Genomic DNA, 21,152 nt, shown 5'->3' with positions numbered 1-21,152 from the left:
GTACCCGAGTTTCCAAGGAATGGTTTCCAAAACGTGGCCACATACTATACTTTCATAGGGAGATTTCTGAAATATTCTGAGGTGTGGCTGCATTCTACAAAATTCTTATTTCATTGACCTGAGGTGGGATTTGGGCAATGAAACAATATTTCTTTTCCAAGTTCCCAGAGGATTCAAATGCACACATATGACCCACCGAAACAGACTCACCAAAGCCACTAAAGAGCAGGGAAGTGGCGTGAGCAGGTCTGTATTTTACAAAGTGGAGAATGAGTCAGTAGACAATGAAAATGCAGTCTAAAGAGACTATTGCTCTCATATATCAAACTCTCAGTAATGTTTGACTATTTGCCTAAAAGGTCATAGAACAAAATATATGGGGCAAAACATACTTCCAAGACTATACAAGTAGGATTTTCTGAATGAAATATCTCTGCCTTTACATTAAGTAAAAATTGGGCAGAAATATTCCTCTAACCCTTCCTTATTTTATAGTTCTTAACTTATTTTGTGACAGCCAAATCCTTTTGTTGACATCTCAATCTATTGGGTAATTCCTTTCTTTGGAGAAGTATACTTTAATTAAATTAATTTCCTCACTTCTCCTTTAAAGAAGAGAAAAGCAAAAGAGAAAGAGAGGAGACCCAGAGTGGAGGACACAGCGCCAACACGCCACTTCTGCGTCAGTCTTAATAAGGTCTTTGGCAGCTTTGGTGAGAAAAGCCATTTCCCTGGCCAGTGCTCACGAGTACTGCGAGGCTTTTGATGACTGGAAGTACGAAGACGAACTAATCAGAGCCAGAATTTTTCACTTCACCTCTGCCAGCCTGATTCCTGAGCTGAATCAAGGGAAAGTTGCTCATGGGGGCAGCGGAGAACTAACTGGATGTACACACAGTGGAGACGTTTTCCAAACAGAACTGAGCACCTGTCTCCATAATTGTCAACTTGCTGGTGTGAATGATTTTTTTCCCCCTAACACCCACTCTCGGTGATGGATGAAAACAAACAGGGCTTTGGGAGAAGTGACAGAAAAATACCTGTCTGAGAGCAGAAATGGACAGATGTCTGGCACGGGAGGAGTAGGTGGCCTGAGTTTGGCCAGGGCCATGATGTGTTCAAAGGTGATGTCCGTCTGAGTACTGGCGTTCATGAGCTGCACGTCTGGGGCCGTCGCATAGATGGGTTTGCTGAGAGGCGTCCGCCTTAGCACCTGGACCACGATGGGCTCCTTGGCATTGCGGAAAGCCTCCACTGCCTCTTCATGGGTGGCCTTGGAGAGATCCTTCCCGTTGACCTGTGAAGGCAGAGGACATTGCTCACCTTGGGGAGGGGAACAAGAGGCTGTCATGGTAGATTCACAAAAGGCGGGGAGGGGATGTTTAAACCAGCTGTGCTATGGATTTTGTAAAGGGATATTTAATCAGACATCGACATGTATTGAAATCGTCACCAACAGGAGAAGGTGAAGGAGATAAGGAAAACAATTATTTCTGGTATCTTCAGGAAGTACAACATCAGAAAATGTTCCCTAAAACCTTCAGATAGGTACGAATGCTAAGTATATACATTTTTATGATTTATCGATCTCTTGGTGGGATTTTTAGTATTTAATCAAAGTCTTCCTGGCCAAAAATTTATTTTTTAGGATACCGAAAAATTTTTTTCATATGCATCATCTTTTTATCCAAGACCTTGTTCTATCCACGATCATGTACATTTCATCCTAAATCCTTTCTAGTCAAAGTGTGGCCTGTGGACCAGCAGCATGAGTATTATAGCCTGAGATTACTGGACATGCTGGAACCGGGCCGTCCCGCAGACCCCCTGGATCAGAACTGGCCGGTTAAAAGGGTCCCAGCCGATTACCATCAGATGCACAAGGAAGAACACGGCTCGAAAACACCTCTGAGTGGGAGTGCTGTGTCCCTTTGGGTCTGGCCTTCCCTGTTTCAATTTATACCAACTGATGACACTCCAAGGTGGCCCTGAACAAAGCAGAGAAAGAGGTGACGTTGCCTTTGCCCTCCATCCCTGCTTCTCAGCAGGGCCAAGTAATGGCATTTGGGAGAGAAAAGTTATTCTTTTTGTGAGATATTCTCATGCCTGCTTATTAAGTTCCATGATGTTCTCAGTCTTTGTGGCACCCCACACACCCACATACTTTTCTGAACACCCTCTTGAAGGGCATACAGGTTGCTCTCAGACAGTTGTTAATTTATTTCCCTGAAATGGGCCCTGATAACACAGTCTCTTAGTGGGAGTTGTGTTTTAAAAAAGGACTATGGAATCCTGAAATAGCTCCTATCCCAAATGAATCAATAATGTAGGCTTTGCATATAGGAAAAGAAACATGGGAGCACAATACTGTACGCAACCCCCCTGAAATTCTACCATTTCTAGACAACTAAGACACACGCCTGTCAGGGAGGGTTAGCTCTGTACCAGGAAATCCTGAGAGAACCCCGGAAGGAGGAAAGTCACTGGGTTGCAATCACAGAGCAATTGCTGGCATTCAAATGAACACATTCTCTCTCCCTGAGTAGACAAAGAAAATGTGTCTGCTCAGAGCCAGTGTGGGGCGTTTTGGGGTAAATGATACAATGCCAGGTAGAAATTGTCACGTCATGTAGAGACAGGCTTAACGACCTGGAGGAGCTAATTTACTCAATGGGCCCTGAAAGAGTTAATGTGCCTTCAAAAATGGAGCAATTGAGCTTCTTCACCAGCAAAATATGTCCCAGTACAGTTCTTGGATCGCTAGTAAGAAACTTCGGTGGGAGATCTGAGTGGGTACCTACTAGTGTGCACACACTCACCGATCTGTATATTCCCTCTCAGATTCTTTTCTCCATGGACTGCACTTGAAAATAATCACTGAATTTTCACTGGCACAACCCTGGAATATCTTGATGACTCTGGGCACACGGGAGCATGTAAACACAGGACACCTATAGACACACTGATCCATTCCTTGAGCTATTGTTGATGATGGTATTTATAAACTCCAGGGTTACAGAAACTGATCCAGAGGTCGATAACATTGCTCCATCAGTATAGAAGAACTGCCCTTTTGTCCCTAGGCTTCACTCTTCATGGTGTCACTTCTATTTCTTCCAGCAGAATGTCATGCCCTTCCCTTTCTGAAGAGAACTCTTAGTCACTTTATCACCTATTTAAAACCTACTGAAACTATGTCAGTAGGTTACCTTTTCCTCTAAGCTTTGCATTTAGAGTAACCCCTAATAGTGGAAGAATGAAAGAAGACAGGCTCTTTTATCTATCTATCTATCTATCTATCTATCTATCTATCTATCTATCTATCTATCTATCTATCTATCTTCTGGTACGTGCCACTAGAGGGAACCGAACCCGGGACTCTCTGGTCGGCAGGCCAACACTCCAACCATTGAGCCAAACCGGCCAGGGCATAAGAAGACAGGCTCTTTTAAAAGGAACTTCAAGCAACGTCTGAGGGGAAAAGGAAAAATAACTTGTGGCCAGGGTTTCTTCCATTCACACAGGAAACCCTAATAATGCATGAATTGTGTGCCATTCACTAGTAAACAGACATATGCCATTATTCCATTTCTTCTTCAAGGTGACTAGGTACCTTGCCTACCTAGTCTTGCTCTTTCTTTCTTTCTTTCTTTCTTTCTTTCTTTCTTTCTTTCTTTCTTTCTTTCTTTCTTTCTCTCTCTCTCTCTCCTTCCTTCCTTCCTTCCTTCCTTCCTTCCTTCCTTCCTTCCTTCCTTCCTTCCTTCCTTCCTTCCTTCCTTCCCCTCCCATCTTCCCCCCTCCCTTCCTTTCTTTCTTATCCTCGCCCAAGGACATTTTTCCATTTTTTGTTCAGATGGAGTGGGAGGGAGAGAGAGGAAGTGAGAGAGAGAGAGAAATATCGACGTGAAAGGGACACCTCAAGTGGCTGCCTCCTGCATGACCCAACCAGGGCCAGGACAAACTGCAACCAGGTTATGTGGCCTTAGCGGGAACTGAACCTGGGTCTCTGGACCACAGGTTGACGCTCTAACCTCTGAGCCAAACTGGCCAGGGCCCTTTATTTCTTATTTTAGTTATCTTCAATGCAAGAATAATTTTTAAAAAGTGACTTCCTGACTGATAATGATTACTTATTTTATGTTCCTATGAGCTAAGTAGGATCATTTTGCAAAATCCAGAAATCTATAAAATATCTGCAGAAACATAATAATAACTGAATAGTATTTTAGGCTGTGAGATCATTCGTTCTTATTGTAATGGTTAGTATACGCCGCCGGCCATATTTGCATTCATACTACAGGATCAACAGCTATTGATCCTAAGACCAGTGCAGTCATTCATTTACAAACATGGCATTTATATGCAAATTTTATTTTGGGTTTTAAGGGCAAACACAATCTTGAAAATGGACAGTCAATGTAATCTCAAATATCTTACTTTCTCATTGGGGAATATCCCTTTCTTCCAGTTATCATGTAGCTGACCTCTATTTTCATAAACTATTTAATCTCTCTCAGAGTAAAGAAGTCTATGACCTTTAAAGGCTCGACGGCCTCACGTGATTCCTTAGAAAATGTAAGCACTGATAACACAAAACACTTTTTTTTCCTTTCACTTCACTTGAAGTTCATCAACATACTGTTAGCCTACCAAAAGGTCACCATGTTATAAATTATGCCTTTCACAACAGAAAAAAAAATAGCTTAATTGGGATTTTCTGGCAGTGGCTTTGCGAAGTTATCATCAGTTACAGCTAGGGAGAAGAACACTGCAAGAATATGCAAATGTTTAATCCTATAGAAAAAATTGTAGTACATTAACAAATAAGTTAATAGCGAAACTTCATTCCCCCCCCCCTCAATGGTGAGATCCTAAACCAACAACAAGGTATTTGATATTTCATGGTGCCATATATTTCTTTTCCATCATATTCTCTCCTTCCTTCCCTTGCTTCCTCCCTCCCCACCTTACTCCCTCTGTCTCAATCTTAAATATGGTTTTGCATGGACGACATATAACTTTTATGTGTTTTGTGAAATGAGACTGGAGATGGAGAATCCCTCTCTATTAAAGGTGTGGCATCTAACGTAGGTGGTCTGGGTGCCCAGTGGAAGGAGGGAAGCTCTTTGGCTAGAAGAGCCCAGGGAAGTCGACTTCAGGGAAGAAAAGCTGTATGAAGACAGTTGGGAGCAAAATTGGTGAGAGGAGCTGAAAGGTAATTTGAAGATTAAAAAGGAAGTACCCATGTACTGTAGGGTTCGAGTTTGACATTTATGTGCAGAAGGGTTTCAGGAAGGCTGGGAATTTGATTTAAACATGGTATAGAGAAAGAGACTTCTTCTAAAGTGGATGTTAAATGGAATGATGAGAGGTTAGAGCGGCATAAGAAACATGAGGCGTAGATGAGAAAGTTCCCTCTATTACTATAACATCTGGCATGTTGACGACTGCGGCCAAAACTGATTTGGTTTCTACTGCTACCCAGCAACAAGTGTGTAACTGAAAAGACTCGGGTGACTGACATTTGATCAGAGGCAGGCAGCCCCGGAGTAGGATGACTGGACTCAGATGGTGATCAACCCTCCTGCATTGAGATAAATAAGAAACCGGGCATGCGATGTATAAAGACGTTATCAGAATTGGCAACAAACACAAACGAAGGAAGGAAGACACCAACAACAGGAATTCTAAGATAGAGGCATGTGGTCATTCTCAGAAAAAAGTATACTTGGGATTGAAAGCCAGTGGAAAGACAACGCTATCATCACACTGTAAGGTATATAAATGTTGAGTCACTACCCTGTACACCTGAAACTAATATAATATTGTACACCAACTATATTTAAATAAAAAATATAAATAAAAAAGAGTAGTCTTAATCATGTCAATCTTGAAGTAGTTATAAGACATCCATACACACTAACAAACAGATGACTAGTGAATAAATAAACTAATCATAGAAAACCATTTTCTGAGAAGGTCTTCCCCTCAGCCCTGTATTTATCAACTCAGTTAAGCTGAATAAAATACACACATTTTTAAAGATATGAAAAAAATAAGTGTCTTGTTTCTATAAAGTTACTAGTTTCCATTATATTGATAGGGATAAGTGGATGGGAGAAACGTAGGCATGTTTCAGCAATCAATGCAAAAGAAGAGTGAACACACTTGTTGTAACAGATGGAGGAAATAATCCATAAGCAACTTGTGAATGTCAAATGAAGAATATAGCTTTTCTTATGTAAAGCATATCACAGCAATGTTTGATGAAGCTTCTGTTTAATGAACAATCCACCCTTTTGGATAAATTGCAAAATCTGGGCCACTGGTCAACAACCTCCCCGGAGTGACTGGTGGCCTCAGCTTGCAAACGAGCTGTTCTACTTGGATTATTCCTCCAAATCCAGCCACATACAAAATGTCCTTGAGTATCAGAAAACAAACAGGCTTTCTTTTCCCTTTTGAAGGGCAAACAAGTGCATGAATAACCAAGTCACCCTGGTGAGTTGCCATTTCTGGAGTCAGCCATTTGGGAATGATGAGGGTTTCCAAATCTCTGTGCCACTAATGAAAAGTAAGGGCTTTTAGGCATCTAAGCCCTTCATGAGGGGTTACATGTAAGACTACTCAATAGGAGAAGCATAGAATACCAAGGACTATGTACAAGTGATATAGCCCAGTTTCAAATTGAGAATAAGTGGAAAGCACTTGAATACAGTTTTTTATTTTTTATTTTTTAAATATATATATTTAATCCTCACCTGAGGATGTTTTCCCATTTATCTTTAGAAAGAGTGGAGGGAGGGAGAGAGAGAGAGAAATATTGATGAGAGAAACACATTGTGAGAGAAACACATTGACTGGCTGCCTCCCACATGACCCCAACCAGGGCCGGAGAATAGCAACTGAGGTACGTACCCTTGACCAGAATCGAACCCGCGACTCTTTGGTCCGCGGGCTGATGCTCTAACGGCTGAACCAAACCGGCCACAGCAAATACTGTTTTTTTTTTTTTTTTTAATGATTACACAATTTATACATTCATTCATTCATTTTCACCTTTATTGAGGTAGAGTTGACAAATAAAATTGTAAGTTATTTAACGTGTGCAGCTCATGGTGATTTGATATATGTATATCTTGTGAAAGAAATACCCTTATCTAGTTAATTAACACTTTCATACCTCACGTGTTTACCTTTTGTTGTGGGGGAAACATTTAAATTCTACTCTTAGCCAGTTTCAATGATACAATGCAGTGTTACTGACTACAGTCAGCACGTTTAACCTTACATCCTCGGACCCGAGCATTGCTGTTCTGGTGGGCCATGACCGCTCACAAGCTCTCCCACCCTTACGCATAACTGTGGAATTCATTGTGACTGAAGTCCCTTTGAGTGCTGATCATATGTTCTATTTGATAATTAGGGAGGTGTTGTAAAAACATGGTCTAGCAATATTTGATAGAAGGAGGAAACTATTTAAATTACTACTAAAATGTTTAGTATGAAAGGAATATAAAGTGATCTGAACCCTATATTTATTAAAACACTTGTCACATACAACCTTTAAATCAATTTTAAGAAATTTCAGCAAATTTTTCCTAAACGTTGATGTGTTTAGGAAAACGTCTATGTGAAGATCTGTTATATGAATGGAGCACAGCACCATGTAAAACATATTTAAAGTAAGAAACCTCACAGAATAGGAACTGTGCAAAATCCTATGACAAAAACCTAGTGAGAGATTGACTAAACTTTATTTTGACCTTAGAAAATGTTTTCAATGAACAAAACTATCACTGGTAGGTGTGTGATCATTATGCAATTTTAGAAAGAAAGAACATAAGACATGTTTGAAAATGTTAGATTGCATTACACCAGAAGTCTGTGTAGTCTAGTACTATGCTTTTGAGAGTGCTACTACTGGATTTTTGGAAGAAACTATGGTAAATATCTCGGGCTTATCCAAAAGTGATCCTGGGGCTCCTTCCGGCTTGTCTGGGCTGGGAGGGACCTATAGCTTCATTTTCCACAGGTGTGGGGGTGCTGTAGCTTCCCCTGAGCTCCAGATTCCCCAGGTGCCGAGCAGCTAGCTCTCCCAGACGATGGAGGTAACTGATTTCTAACCCAGCAGCCTGGACCTCCAGCGGTCTGTTTCCTCACTGACGATGCTTCCGTAAGAGGAGAGAGAAGCAGCACAGGACAGCACCCCTCCCCTGGAACACAGACCCACTGCATGTCCAGGGGTTCGGGCCCCTGCAGGACTGGGTTGCTGACTCCTGACTTGTGTGTTTCTCCAGTAAAGGCTGTTCCCTAACCTATTGCGACCTTGTGGGATTTGCTCTTATTAACCCTGCGACATAAAACACATTTGCAACGTAAAGAATTGAATATATTAAAAATGCTTATATATGCAACAGTAATGAATTGAAGACTACTGAGATATTTAGACAGCTTATTATTACGTTCCGTTGATTGACTGTGACACTGAGGTCACTGGAGGGGGGCAGTCTGCCGCTTCCTCCTCTGTTTCACAGGACACATGGACGGTGCAGTATTCCCAACGCAAGCAAGACCCATCTTCAACTTTTCTCTTCTCTTTATTATACGAGAAAGTTTATTTAGAAAGTGACCGAGGAGTAGGAGTGCACCAGCTGGGCTGTGCAGTCTTGAGAAAGAAGGTACAGAGGCAGAAGAAGGGCCCTTGGAGCTTAGGAGAGAGAAAGTCAAAGGAAAGAGCCCAGAGTAAAAAGAGGAGAGAGAGAGGGAGAGGAAGGGGTGTGCTCCAGAGGGAGAGTGTGCTCAGCTTTTCTCACTAAGATGCTCCAGGTCACTATTTGTAAATTTATCAAAATTGTTCTCCAACCAATTTATAATGTTATAGGAAATCTTGGGGACGCAGCCTTCATCATTGTTTTTTTCCCTAGTCTCTTTCCTTTTTCTTATTTTGTATCCTTTCTTTTGATTTTATTTCTTTTCTCCTTTCACTGCCACACTTCTTCTCTTCTTAGCTTTCCCACTGGAGAGTTCACAAATTTGAGAAGTGTTTATTTATATAAACTATTTCTGTTATTAAGGAACAGGTTGTCATGTGTTTTGATTCTTATTGAGGGAAACAAATTAAAATGTACACAACCTAGTTTCATTTACCGCCTTATACATAATGTGTTTCTCCTCGCCTTGCTAAAAGAAACGACCGTTTCTCCCCTTCGGCACATAAGCTGGTGGTTCCTGGTTTGTGCCCCAGATCTACAGCCCACTCTTCCCTACCCCGCTCTGTGCCCTGGACGCTAAGCACCTTACAGGCTGCGCACAGGCTTCCCGCTTTGTCTTTAATTTGGGTCAGCCAATGGCAAGAGAGCTAGCATTCCATCCCTTTACTCATGCCCCTCCCATCTGGCTTCAGGACACCAGCTCTCCCTAGGTTCATACCCCTCTTTCATCTTCTGGTCTCTGGGTAGCAAGGACGCCTCTTTCTGTTTCTCTTCCCTACATTTTCCTTCTTAACTCGGCTCACAGCTCTCGAAGTTGTTCCCTCATTGAACTGTTTTTTAATCACCGCCCTGAGGGTGCCTTCCATTCCCTTCTGGGACCCTGCCTGACATGAAATTCCTCTGATTTAAATAATACCAACAAAAAATATGATACAAGCTGAAAGTTACCATCTTTGCAAATTAACTTTACAAATTAGTTGCATCAGAAATACAATTTTCAGTGTCTCAAATTTAGCAAAAGCAACAGTTTTTAAGGGAGAACTAAAATATAACTTTTATTGAGATCATATAGCAAATTTAAAGTATTCAGATATTTGATGCTACACATATTTTGCAGACTGTCCCTCAATTTGCTTTGCCCTGTGTTTCTTCTTGATTAGGTTCAAGTTATGTATTTTTGACAGGTTATGTGTTGTGTCTTTCTCAGTCTGTCCTATGAAAAAGCTAGTAATATAAATGTGTCCATTACTGGTGATGTTAACCTTTATGACTTAGAAAGGGAGGGAGAGGGAGGAGAGGGGAGGGGAAGAGAGAGAGAGAATGATAGAATGAGAATAAAAGCAAATGTAAAATATTAATGTTAACATTTGGGGAATCTGAATAAATGGTATTTGAGAATTTTTTGTACTATTTCTGCAATTTTTGATAAGTCTGAAATTGTCAAAATAAAATGTTTAAAATTATCACTATATTTGTTGTTAGCTAAGAACCGATGTGTGATGTAATGATTTAGTTAATAATACTTATAAGAAATGGACACGTATAGTCTCTTCAGAGTGTGTTTCTGTATTTGAACATCTCTAGAGAAACAAATTTCTGCTCTGCACCAATGTCTTCTTTTTCATGAGTGGGAACCCCCACACACATCCCTACAGCAAAAAACACAAAGATGGGTATAACCAACTTTATCATTGTCATAACAATTCATCTTCTGAATATCACCTGAAATCCTGTTCTCCTCCAAGCTGAGCTATTTAAAAAGATAGATGGCTGCCTTCTGGCTAATTGTGGGAGTTCTTTCATTACTATAAAAAGACTTTTTTATATCTTAAGTGACTCCATAAGCAGTGAAGAATGACTTGAAGTCTTTGGAGAGAGTCCACTGATGAAATGGTAGGATAACAGCTACTTACTGACCTTTTACTTCCTAAGATAATACTAAGCTGATGTAGCTGATTATTAATAAACCTATCCATTGAGTTTTGACATATCAGATCCAAGTGTGTTAAACTTAATGAGAAATTCTCAGGGAGACAACATTTTCTGCACTGTGCCTAAGGGTGTAACAACATAAGGCATATGTAGGGCAAACACTGTTAAAATAAATGCAAATGGTTTCATTGGGAAGAAACTTCTTTGTAGTAAAGCCAACCTGGATTTTCTTTAAAAATTTGCTATAAACAGCATTAGTAACTGAGGACTTGGACAGAGCTATTCATCTCTCATACCCACTGAATGAGGAAATGCGCTCTTAGCCCCTGGGCAAGATCTCTTGGTCCCATCTTTGTTACAGAAGACTATATGGATATCAAGAATACAATCTTGGCTCTTAGCTACACTAGCATAGTGCCAAAGAAGTGCTAAAAATAACCGTTAATAGAAGGACTAACAGTGTCCCACATAGTTACTGATACTAGACTATGAAATGTTGAATTATCTGTACCAGGGCATCTGTCATAACGACACCAAAGATGCTCAGGACATCTTCACCAGAGGCTGGCGGGACCCTACCTATAAGAGTGATCCATACTTCACTACTTAGAATGGCTTTATACTTTATACTTAAAATTCTCAACAGTAGCATGATCTCATTTATGCTTTGGGGAGATAACTCTGAAGGCTGTGGTGAGAAGTAGCTGAATGGAAGCAGGAAAACCACTTAGGCACTTACTAGGAGCAAAAGATCAGTGCCTGGATCAAGACAGAGACAGCATGTTGGTCCAACTGGGGGAGGAGGAGGGGTTGGGAGATGGTACTCTGACGCTCTCATCCATATGCTTTCCAATGGGACCAGCCACAGCCTAGCCTCGGTTTCCGTTCCAATAAATCAAATCCACACTGAGCAGAAATACAAGCTGTAGATGTTGAATTTTAAGTATAAAGTATAAAGCTGTAAAGGCATTCTAAGTAGATGTTGCCCTTCTCCTGTAGGCTTATATTTTCAGTGAGATTTTAGGAATCAAAAATGACTTCTTTCAATATTCTAAACCTGTCTTTCTGGTCATCGTCCACCTAGCCAAGTGGGCATTTGTCTCACCATAATAACACTCTCTCTCCCTCTTCCCCCTACTCCACAAAAACAAACAAACAAAAACACTTTTATACTTTCTATGATCCTCCACCTGAATCACTTATACCATATAATTCTTATAGCTTTGTGTGGGACATAAACTTAGAAAGGTATTTTACCTGAGTGAATATATAGTAGTTTCAGAACATGAGATTAATACAAGAAAGTAGAACTTGCATAATATATAACTCTCTCTTTACCAATTTCTCTAACCTAGTGCCTAGAAGATGAAAGGTATTTCAAAGCAGTTTGAAAGGACAAAATCTGAACAAACAGCCATCACCCTAGGAGCCACTGGAGGTGTAAGTTCATTTTAACAATCAATTCTGTTCTCTGAATTCATTCTGACACTTGAGCTCAGTGGATGACATGAAACTAGTAAAAAAGGCTAAGTCCCTTAATTCACAAGCTTTTACATCCCCAATTAAAACCACCTGAATCTGTGCCCATAACCTTCCTAACATCATGCTTCCAACTTCCTCATATTCATGGATTTTGAAAAAAAATTATTCTATATTTATACCTTTATTCATTTTTTGAGGATTAATTTCTTTTTATTACAGATGTCCCTCCTTTATCTCCCATGGACACACTCCTCGTCTCCCACCCCACCTTCACTGTATTGTCGTCTGCGTCGACTGGTTATGCAGACAGATTCTTCAGTTTATCTCTCTCCTCCATCCCCCTTCATCAGCTTATGTTGTTCATTATATTCCACAAAGAAGTGAGATGATGTGATAGTTGTCTTTCTCTGACTGGCTTATTTCACTTAGCATTATATTCTCCAGGTCTTTTCTGTCATCTCAAAGGGTAAGAAATCTCACTTTCTTTTTTTTTTTTTTTATCCTCACCTAAGGACATTTTTCCATTTTTTGTTCAGATAGATTGTGAGGGAGAGAGAGGAAGAGAGAGAGAGAGAGAGAGAAACATCGACGTGAAAGGGACACATCGAGTGGCTGCCACCTGCACAACCCAACCAGGGCCGGGGACAAACTGCAACCGAGGTACGCGCCCTTAGCGGGAACCGAACCCGGGTCTCTCTGGACCACAGGCCGATGCTCTAACCACTGAGCCAAACTGGCCAGGGCGAGATCTCACTTTCTTATAGTTGCATAGTATTTCATTGTGTAAATGTGCCACAACTTCTTTATCTACTCATCTACTGATGGACACTTGGGCTATTTCCAGATCTTAGCTATTGTAAATAGTGCTGCTATGAACATGGGGGTACATATATTCTTACTGATTGTTGTTTCAGGCTTCTTAGGATATATTCCTAGAAGTGAAATCACTGGGTCAAATGGCAGATCGAAAATTTTTTTTGAGGAAACACCATACTGTTTTCCATAGTGGCTGTACCAGTCTGCATTCCCACCAGCAGTGTACTAGAGTCCCCTGTTCTCCACATCCTCACCAGCACTTATTGTTTGATGATTTGTTGATGGCAGCCATTCTGGCAGGTGTGAGGTGATACCTTATAGTTGTTTTAATTTGCATCTCTCTGATGATATTCTATATTTATAAACAAATAGTTTGCTACTTAACTCAAAAGATGAAGTTAATGCACTTGAAATAGCTGATACAATTTTATTTAAAATAGTTGGAATTTGCCCCTTTAATTTCATTGACTTGATTGTCTCTAAGTGTATACTGCAGTGTATAAGATAATAATAAAATTTGTTGAGTGCTTACTATGTGTCACATACTCTACCCAGTACTGTCTGCTATGAAATTACAGAAATTCTGATCATACTCATTCTACAGATAAAGAAACCATATCATCGCAGCTCAGCAACTTGTTCAAGCTCATACAACTACTAAGTAAAAAAACACACAAAAACCCAAATTGTTACTACAAATTCCTATTAATTCTTTTCTAAACATCAACAGGCATTTCAACATAGAAACTCCTAAAACTAGATAAGAGATTGGTGGAAAGTTTATTCTTCTATCTTATTTTATTAAATTGTTCATAAAACTACAATTAAATGGTGAATCAACTGTGGGCATTCATGAATTTGAATGGATAAGAGTCTTAACTTGGGCCCCCAGGACAAGAAAATTCCAGTTGAAAAGTAAAAAAAAAAAAATGTCCCTGTAAAATGAGTAAGTTAGACAAGATGCTATCCAACAACTCCTCAGTTCTAAAATCTTGTTTTTAAAAAGTATGCATAAGCAAGAATATGCACTTTTCCTTATACAATCCTTGAAGTTATTTAAAACTCTGGTAAAGAACTCTTTCTCCCCCACATCTTTATTTTCTATAAGCTCAGAAGAGGAGGTTAGTCAAAGACCTGTCAATCTGTTATTGAACTTCTACCTTTGATTTGCAGTTCAAGGCCAGCCTTACCCCATGGGACCCGATACTGTTACTGCTGAGATGAGATGCATGAAGTTCTCTAGAAGAAAGACTTCCTGGGTCCTCTCATGCGTTGACTTTGGTGGACACAGTCACAATGAGGGGTTCAAACAAACGAACTCCTCCAGCTGCTGGACTGTAGGGAGGGTTATAACCTACTCAAGGCTCTGGGGTTGATCTGAGTGCATGCGTGTAAAAGTAGACACCATTTTTCGGACACACTTTTTGAAAACTGTTTTACACATTTCTAAGGGCAACAGAGTGAGTGTAACTCTGCAGATGGAGTCATCATATTCTTAAATTTAATTTGCCACAAATAGTTTTCTATCCAAATACTGTTAATTTTATTTCGCTTTGTTTGAAAGAACGGAAGAAAGGGGTGCATTTTTATAAACAATTACCATCTGTGTGCTCCTGAAATAGTTTTCAGCAGATAAAACCATTGTGCCAAGGCCTGGTAAAAGTTCTTTGTTGTTCCATGTCTGCACAAATTACCTTGTGTCTTCGATGATTTTATGTACATTTAATCACTAAAGATTAATTACATGGCATACGAAAATCAGTGAAACACTAAAGAAATAACTTCACTTTAAGAGCACATGCAGCTAACTTGTGGCTTTTTAAAACAATTTTAATTAAAAGTACTAGAAGAATCATTGGGCTGAAAATATTAGGAGCTCTGGGATGGATGAGCTTAGCATAGCTAATTAATTGTATATTTAATCACAGCAGCCTTTGGCTGTAATTAATAATCTATTTTCCTCTGGTAGTAAATATTGTAGTTCTGTGAAACAGAATTTATAATTTCCAGAATGCCATATGCACAGAAGAGTGGGACAGAAATCAAGCATTTCCACACCAGCCTCTGAGCCGAAGTTGATTTTGTTTATTTCTTAGAGAAGATGTTTTCTATATTTTTCATTCATTTTAAATGTCATCTCACCGTGGCAGCTTACAAATAGCTATCCCAGAGTGACTTAGACATTTCAAAGGTGTAGAGAATAATCCAAAAGGAGTGACTAGTAGAATACTAAATGCAGTCTGATTTTTCTTGCACCATAAAGATCTCATACTTTAGAGAACTAGGTAGCTCTATCTTCATATGAATGCTAGGGTGGTGAGATTCAGCATTAAATAGTTCTTTCTGTTCGTCTCCTTTTAAATGGCAGAGTGAGACTCAGAGATATCCACCACCTGCAAGCTGGTAAAATGCTCAAATTACACAGCCATGTTTAAACATTTCTTTCTTATGAAAGCTGTTACTGTGAGTGCCAAGTATGCACATGTGCACATACACACACATGCGCGCGCGCGCACACACACACACACACACACACTCACACACACTTCTTTTCTGCTCTTCAAGAATCCATGCCAAGCATAGCACATTTTTATTCTTATGACCCTTTCATTAATTTTTGTGAGAGAAACCCTCTAATGAAAGGTTGTTATATGCTTTTCATCTGATCTAAGATTTCTTTCTTCCTACAAGCAAGATTGAAATTCTAAAAGTTTTGCATATAAAAGGGACAATATATTAATCTTAGAGGATAGGCTTTTCCTATATTTTATAGGTATTTATTTCTTTCTATCTTTAATATAGTTTATTTTGTTTTATTTTTCCATCACCATTTACTCTCCCCCTCCCATACCTCGACCCATACTCCTCACCCCTGGCCATTAGCATTTTGTAGTTTTAAGATTTTTATAGTAATGTGTAGGAGTTACAGGTTATTGAATAAATAAATCTTTTGCTTAAAAATCTTTTAAGATCATGGAGAACACACATATTTGTATGTATCTGATATAATTACTTGATACGCTAATCAAGTCATAGATGAAATTCTATTTTTCTGGGGGTTATATGGTCTTCATATGAATATGTATGAAAGAAACTGATAAGAATTAGGTTATTAAAATTATATCAAGTAAAAATATTTTTTTTTAGTCTATACTGGGCATCAGTAAGGTCTAGGAATGAGACAAAAACAGAATAAAATATGGTGGTAAAAATTTGCAGGTCTCCTAAAGGCCATTGTTAATATCATATAATCAAAAGTAGTTCTCATCAAATACATGATTACGTCTTTTGGGCTTAATCACTTTATAATATAACATACATTGCCAATGGGAATAAAAGTGTTAAAGACAATTGTTTAAAAATTACACTAGTCTTTTGTTTCTAGAATTGTGTCTAGTTAACAACTCCTGACACAGGCTCTCCAATGTCCCACTAAAATTATCTATGAAAGCAATGGGGAAGAAACTTCACCTGGACAGTGAAAGGCAGCATTCATGGTTACTTTCTTTTTTTTATCCTCACCCGAGGACATTTTTCCATTTTTTGTACAGATAGAGTGGGAGGGAGAGAGAGGAAGAGAGAAACATCTATGTGAAAGGGACACATCTAGTGGCTGCCGCCCGCATGACCAACCAGGGCCGGGGACAAACCGCAACCGAGGTACGTGCCCTTAGCGGGAACCGAACCTGGGTCTCTCTAGACGCAGGCCGACGCTCTAACCGCTGAGCCAAACCAGCCAGGGCCATGGTTACTTTCATTTGTGCCAAACTTTCACAGAATTTTTTACTTACTGATTGAACCAAACTAAAAATTTAGACAGCTTACTTTGAGGGGGTCAAAATGATGTTGGGATAACAGGGGAATGTGGAGTGTTTGAGTGTGTGTGTGTGAGTGTGTGTGTGTTAACCACTGGATAGTCAGAAGAGGTGGCAGATACATTCTTACTCTCTAGGGAAAACTGGAAGTGTGCATGCTCTCCCTGAAATATTCTGTGCTACTCACAAAACAAATGCCTACTCTGCCCTGTCTTGTTGGAACCCTTAAAAGATGATTTTAATACATCAGATCTGAGGGTATGTACTGCTGGGGCTGAGAAGATGGCTAGAGGCGAGATTCTACCAACAGATAGATGGTGGCAATTTCTTGAAATGTATAGGGATATTTGCATAGCAGAAGTTCAAAGCAGAGGATCTTAGAGGTGGGACAATCCTGAAAACAGGAGAGTCCAAGGATTCAGGTGAACTCATGACATGATGCTACAAAGGGGGTTTAACGTTTTTTCTCGGCCTATGAAGAGATGCCATACTTAAATTTATTCTTCATTTTAATTATCTTCCTCATGAGTTATTTTCTTTAGTTGTCTTGAAAACTTCTTGTCATGAGAAGGAAATATTGGGAAGAGAAAGAGAGGAAAGAGGAGAGTGGGGGAGGAGAGAAAGCGAGAGCGAGAGCGAGAGAGACAGGTGCCTGAGCCACATTTAGCTCTTCTGTAAGTTCAGGGCTGCACATGATATCCTTGTAGATGAGAAATAATTGTGTATACAGAGAAAGTATTATTTGTAGGGTTTAGGTTGCTTGAATAGTACAAGAAAAGATATTAATAAACCATCCTAATGTACAAAGGTGGGGTAAAAAAAAAAAAGCATGAATTTTAACTCTAAGTTTGATTCCAAGCTCTCCCCTTAGTGGTTGTAGGAATTTACACTAATCCCTTCATTTTTTAAACTTACAAAAAATATATATTTTTTTATTGATTTTTATTTTTAGAAAGAGGGGAAGGAGAGGGAGAGAGAGAGAGAGAGAGAAACACTTATAGGCTACCTCCTGCATGCCCCCAACTGGGGATCGAACCCACAACCCAGGCATGTGCCCTGACCAGGAATCAAACTGCAGACTTCTTGGTCCATGGGTCAACACTCAACCAACTGAGCTATACTGGCTGGGCATCACTTATAAAATTTTGGTTTCATTTTCTATACATTGGGGATAATAAAGTTGACCACTAAAGTTGTAAGACTTCTACATAAGAAAATACAGAAAAAGTAACCAATATGTGAGATAAAACAGGAATTAAAAAAAAAAACACCCCAAATTATTTATATTTTGTTATGTATGTGGCATTTTAAGGGTTCTCTATTCAATGTTTATCAGTGAGTGGTAATTATGGCATGTTTAGACATGTTGAGAAAGCATGCTTGTGAGATTTTTTTGGATAGTACAAATTTGAAGAAGTAAAGTGTTATACACAAAAAGAGCATTGAATTAGTGGTCAGAGGACTTGAATCCCCATTTGTTTCCAATGTAGACTTGGAAAGTCAGTTTAGTTCTGGAAACCTTAATTCATAAAAAGTTTCAAATACTTGTGAAATCATTACAGATGAGGGGAGTTAATGCTTGATATCTGCAATCTATTTAGCAGTTTATGCATTAATTACTTCATCAAAATTTATCTCACTGCTCATAGGAGATTTAAGTATTATCTTAAGTACATCTTAAATAAGAGGTAAATATTGGTTTAATTGATTTTTACCAAGGTCATAGAACAAGTGGTAAAGCTGGGATTAAAGGCCTTGACTAGCTCTCAGCATCCTTGTTATCCCACAGGAAGATATCTCTGTTGCTGTGTTTTCAACCTGTTGCCTGGATTATTTAATTAATCACTGTACAGGATATAGGAAATCGTTATTAATTAAAATTCAAATATTATGTTCTCAATAAAAATGCTTATCAAAGAAGTCAATGATAGCAAGAAGACAGAATCTATTATTGATTCTTGAATTCTCATAAGTATATTTTAGTTAATTATAATCCAGGGCATATAACCATTGGGCTAAATGTGGCCCTTCTGAAATATTCAGTTGTACTTTTGAGAAAGCTGAGGATTGTGGGTAACTGATGTCACCATTAAACTTTCAGGAATGCCCTAGAGTTATCAAATGACAGCTTCACAAAGTACAAGTTCTGTGCTAAACAGGAAGAACTGAAAACTTCAGTGTACCAAAATTTGTAAAGTCTAAGTCTTTCCAAAGAAAATGAAATAACATGCATTTGGTTTAGAGAACGGTGGGCGGACTTGCTCTCATCGTTTAAATTGCACACTGTGTGTAAATCGCTGAGATTCCAGCACGGAGGTACGTTCACATCGACTGCTCCATTGCCCCGTCAATTACTTGAATGCAGGTACACACAGGGCAGCAGCTGGCGGGAATGATTTCCCGAGGGACTGGACTGCTGACCAGCACAGTGTCCTCTAGGCTAGGCTTTCTCAATGACGCCACTACTGGTGTTTTAGGCTGGATCAGTCTGTGTGTGGGGACTGTCGTGTGCACTGAGAATGTTTAACAGCACCCGTGGCCTCTCCCCATTTATGCTCGTCCCTTCCTCAAACACACACACACACACACACACACACACACACACACCCCACCATCACCACCATTTGCGACAACCAAAAATGTCTCTGGACACGGCCAAATGTCCCCAAGAGAGTGAGATCACACCCAGTTGAGAACCACTGTTTTAGGCTTCATGATTTTGTATGTGTGGTTTTTAAAAATTAAATATAGCTGACATACTATATTATATTAATTTCAGGTGTACAACATAGTGATTCAGCATTTATATATCTTATGATGGGACCACCACACTGAGCTTAGTAACCCTCTGTCACCGTGCCAAGTTATTCTGATATTACTGCCATATTCCCTGTGCTGTACATTGCATCCCTGTGAACGGACAGTTACAAACTTCCAGTTATAAAACAAGTCACAGGCTTCATTTTAACGACACTTTACGTTATGAAGCTTGAAGGATGCTGTTCTAACAGAGACCCAGTTTTAGGAAAAGAGAGTTGGAACACTGAATAACATAGAAGTTGAAGTACAGAAAATAATGTTTCATGGATTATTTTTTAAAATGTTTTACTTTATGCGTCATTGTATTTTACAGGGGAAAGTGACCTGTTACTTAACAGGGCTCTCATTTGTGTTTTTGGCCAGTCAGGAAAAGCTGAGCGTGATTGCCAGCCTCCTCCCACCAGGTCATCCTGGTGCGGAAACCCAGAAGCTGCTGCCTGTCTGTCAGCTCCTCCATGTGTCGGATTCTCAAAGAGGTCATTAAAGTGGTGAAATCATCTCTTGTTGGGGACGGCCATATGCAAGGATTCAGAAGACAAAGGTGCCTGGATTCCAGATGACCTGCTGCGTGGTTAGTCTAATACATATTTGTTTCATTACTTCTTCCTTACAGACCTTATTTTCTATTTTTATTCAATTTATAACTTCTTCCAAATTTACTTAAATTGTCCATATCCTCCTCAAGTGGGGAGGCTTCCAGATGCACCCTAATAAATAACAGCTTAAACACTGTAAATATGAATTTAAAATTGTTTGAAATTCCATATGCCCTTCCCAGAAATACTCTGCTCTATATCAATTATTTGAACACTTCACTGCGTTGCTGACTTGGGACAGGATTTAGGATGCTGGATAAAAGAACGTGGAAAGGATGACAAATGTACTTTTACACAGGACTAAATGGCTGCGACACTTCACCAGATTAACAACACTCTCTGTAACATTTGTTCCGGAAATTGTACTTAACTATTTGGAGCTCTTGACATGACTGCCTACTGTTATTTTGGATGCTGATGAAAAGTAACACAGCAGACTCATGTCTCATTCATTCATTCATTCATTCATTCATTCATTCATAAATAATGCATTTCTCTTTAGATTTAAGAAGGATGCATACATATTTTCTAAAAGGCTATAAAAGTCAGTTGCTATGTTAACCCAACAAGGAAGTACTTTCTCAGCCTTAGAACCCCAATTTGAGAAAATGCTCACTTCTTAGCCAGCAGACATTTTCCATCTCCCCTCATTAGGACGGCTGAGCACCCGTACAGAAAAAAAGTGATCAAGTGTCACAAAATCTGTGCTTCAACCACACTAGTTATTTCCATTATCACTTTAATTGCTAGATATCTGGGCTTTAGATATTTCTACTGCATCTCAAGAGACAAGCCTTGTGAATTGAAAAATATTTCTGGTAAATAACCACACATGCAAGTAGATATTTTGCATAATTAGCTCATGGTTGGAAACTAGCATATTTGTAGAGTTCACAATATTAAGCATTTTAATATATATAGTTGAGGTTCTCTGCTTACAGTATTTCAAGTTCTAGACTTATTTAGAGTTGGTTACA

General features: G+C 39.3%; 1 protein-coding gene across 2 annotated transcripts in view; it reads right to left on the bottom strand.

The window, feature by feature from the left end:
- Positions 1–21,152, bottom strand: part of PDZRN4 (PDZ domain containing ring finger 4) — a 342,630-nt gene that overhangs the window by 63,286 nt on the left and 258,192 nt on the right. For both annotated transcript variants that reach the window (XM_036252177.1, XM_036252178.1), the window contains one exon: positions 1,041–1,297. In XM_036252177.1, coding sequence (XP_036108070.1) covers positions 1,041–1,297 — 257 coding nt within the window. The remainder of the gene's footprint in view (positions 1–1,040; positions 1,298–21,152) is intronic.

This window comes from Molossus molossus, unplaced genomic scaffold (genome assembly GCF_014108415.1).
Source record: "Molossus molossus isolate mMolMol1 unplaced genomic scaffold, mMolMol1.p scaffold_m16_p_10, whole genome shotgun sequence".
NCBI classification, from domain to species: domain Eukaryota; kingdom Metazoa; phylum Chordata; class Mammalia; order Chiroptera; family Molossidae; genus Molossus; species Molossus molossus.
Note: the sequence above shows the minus strand (reverse complement) of the source record. Positions and strands in the feature narration are given on the sequence as shown.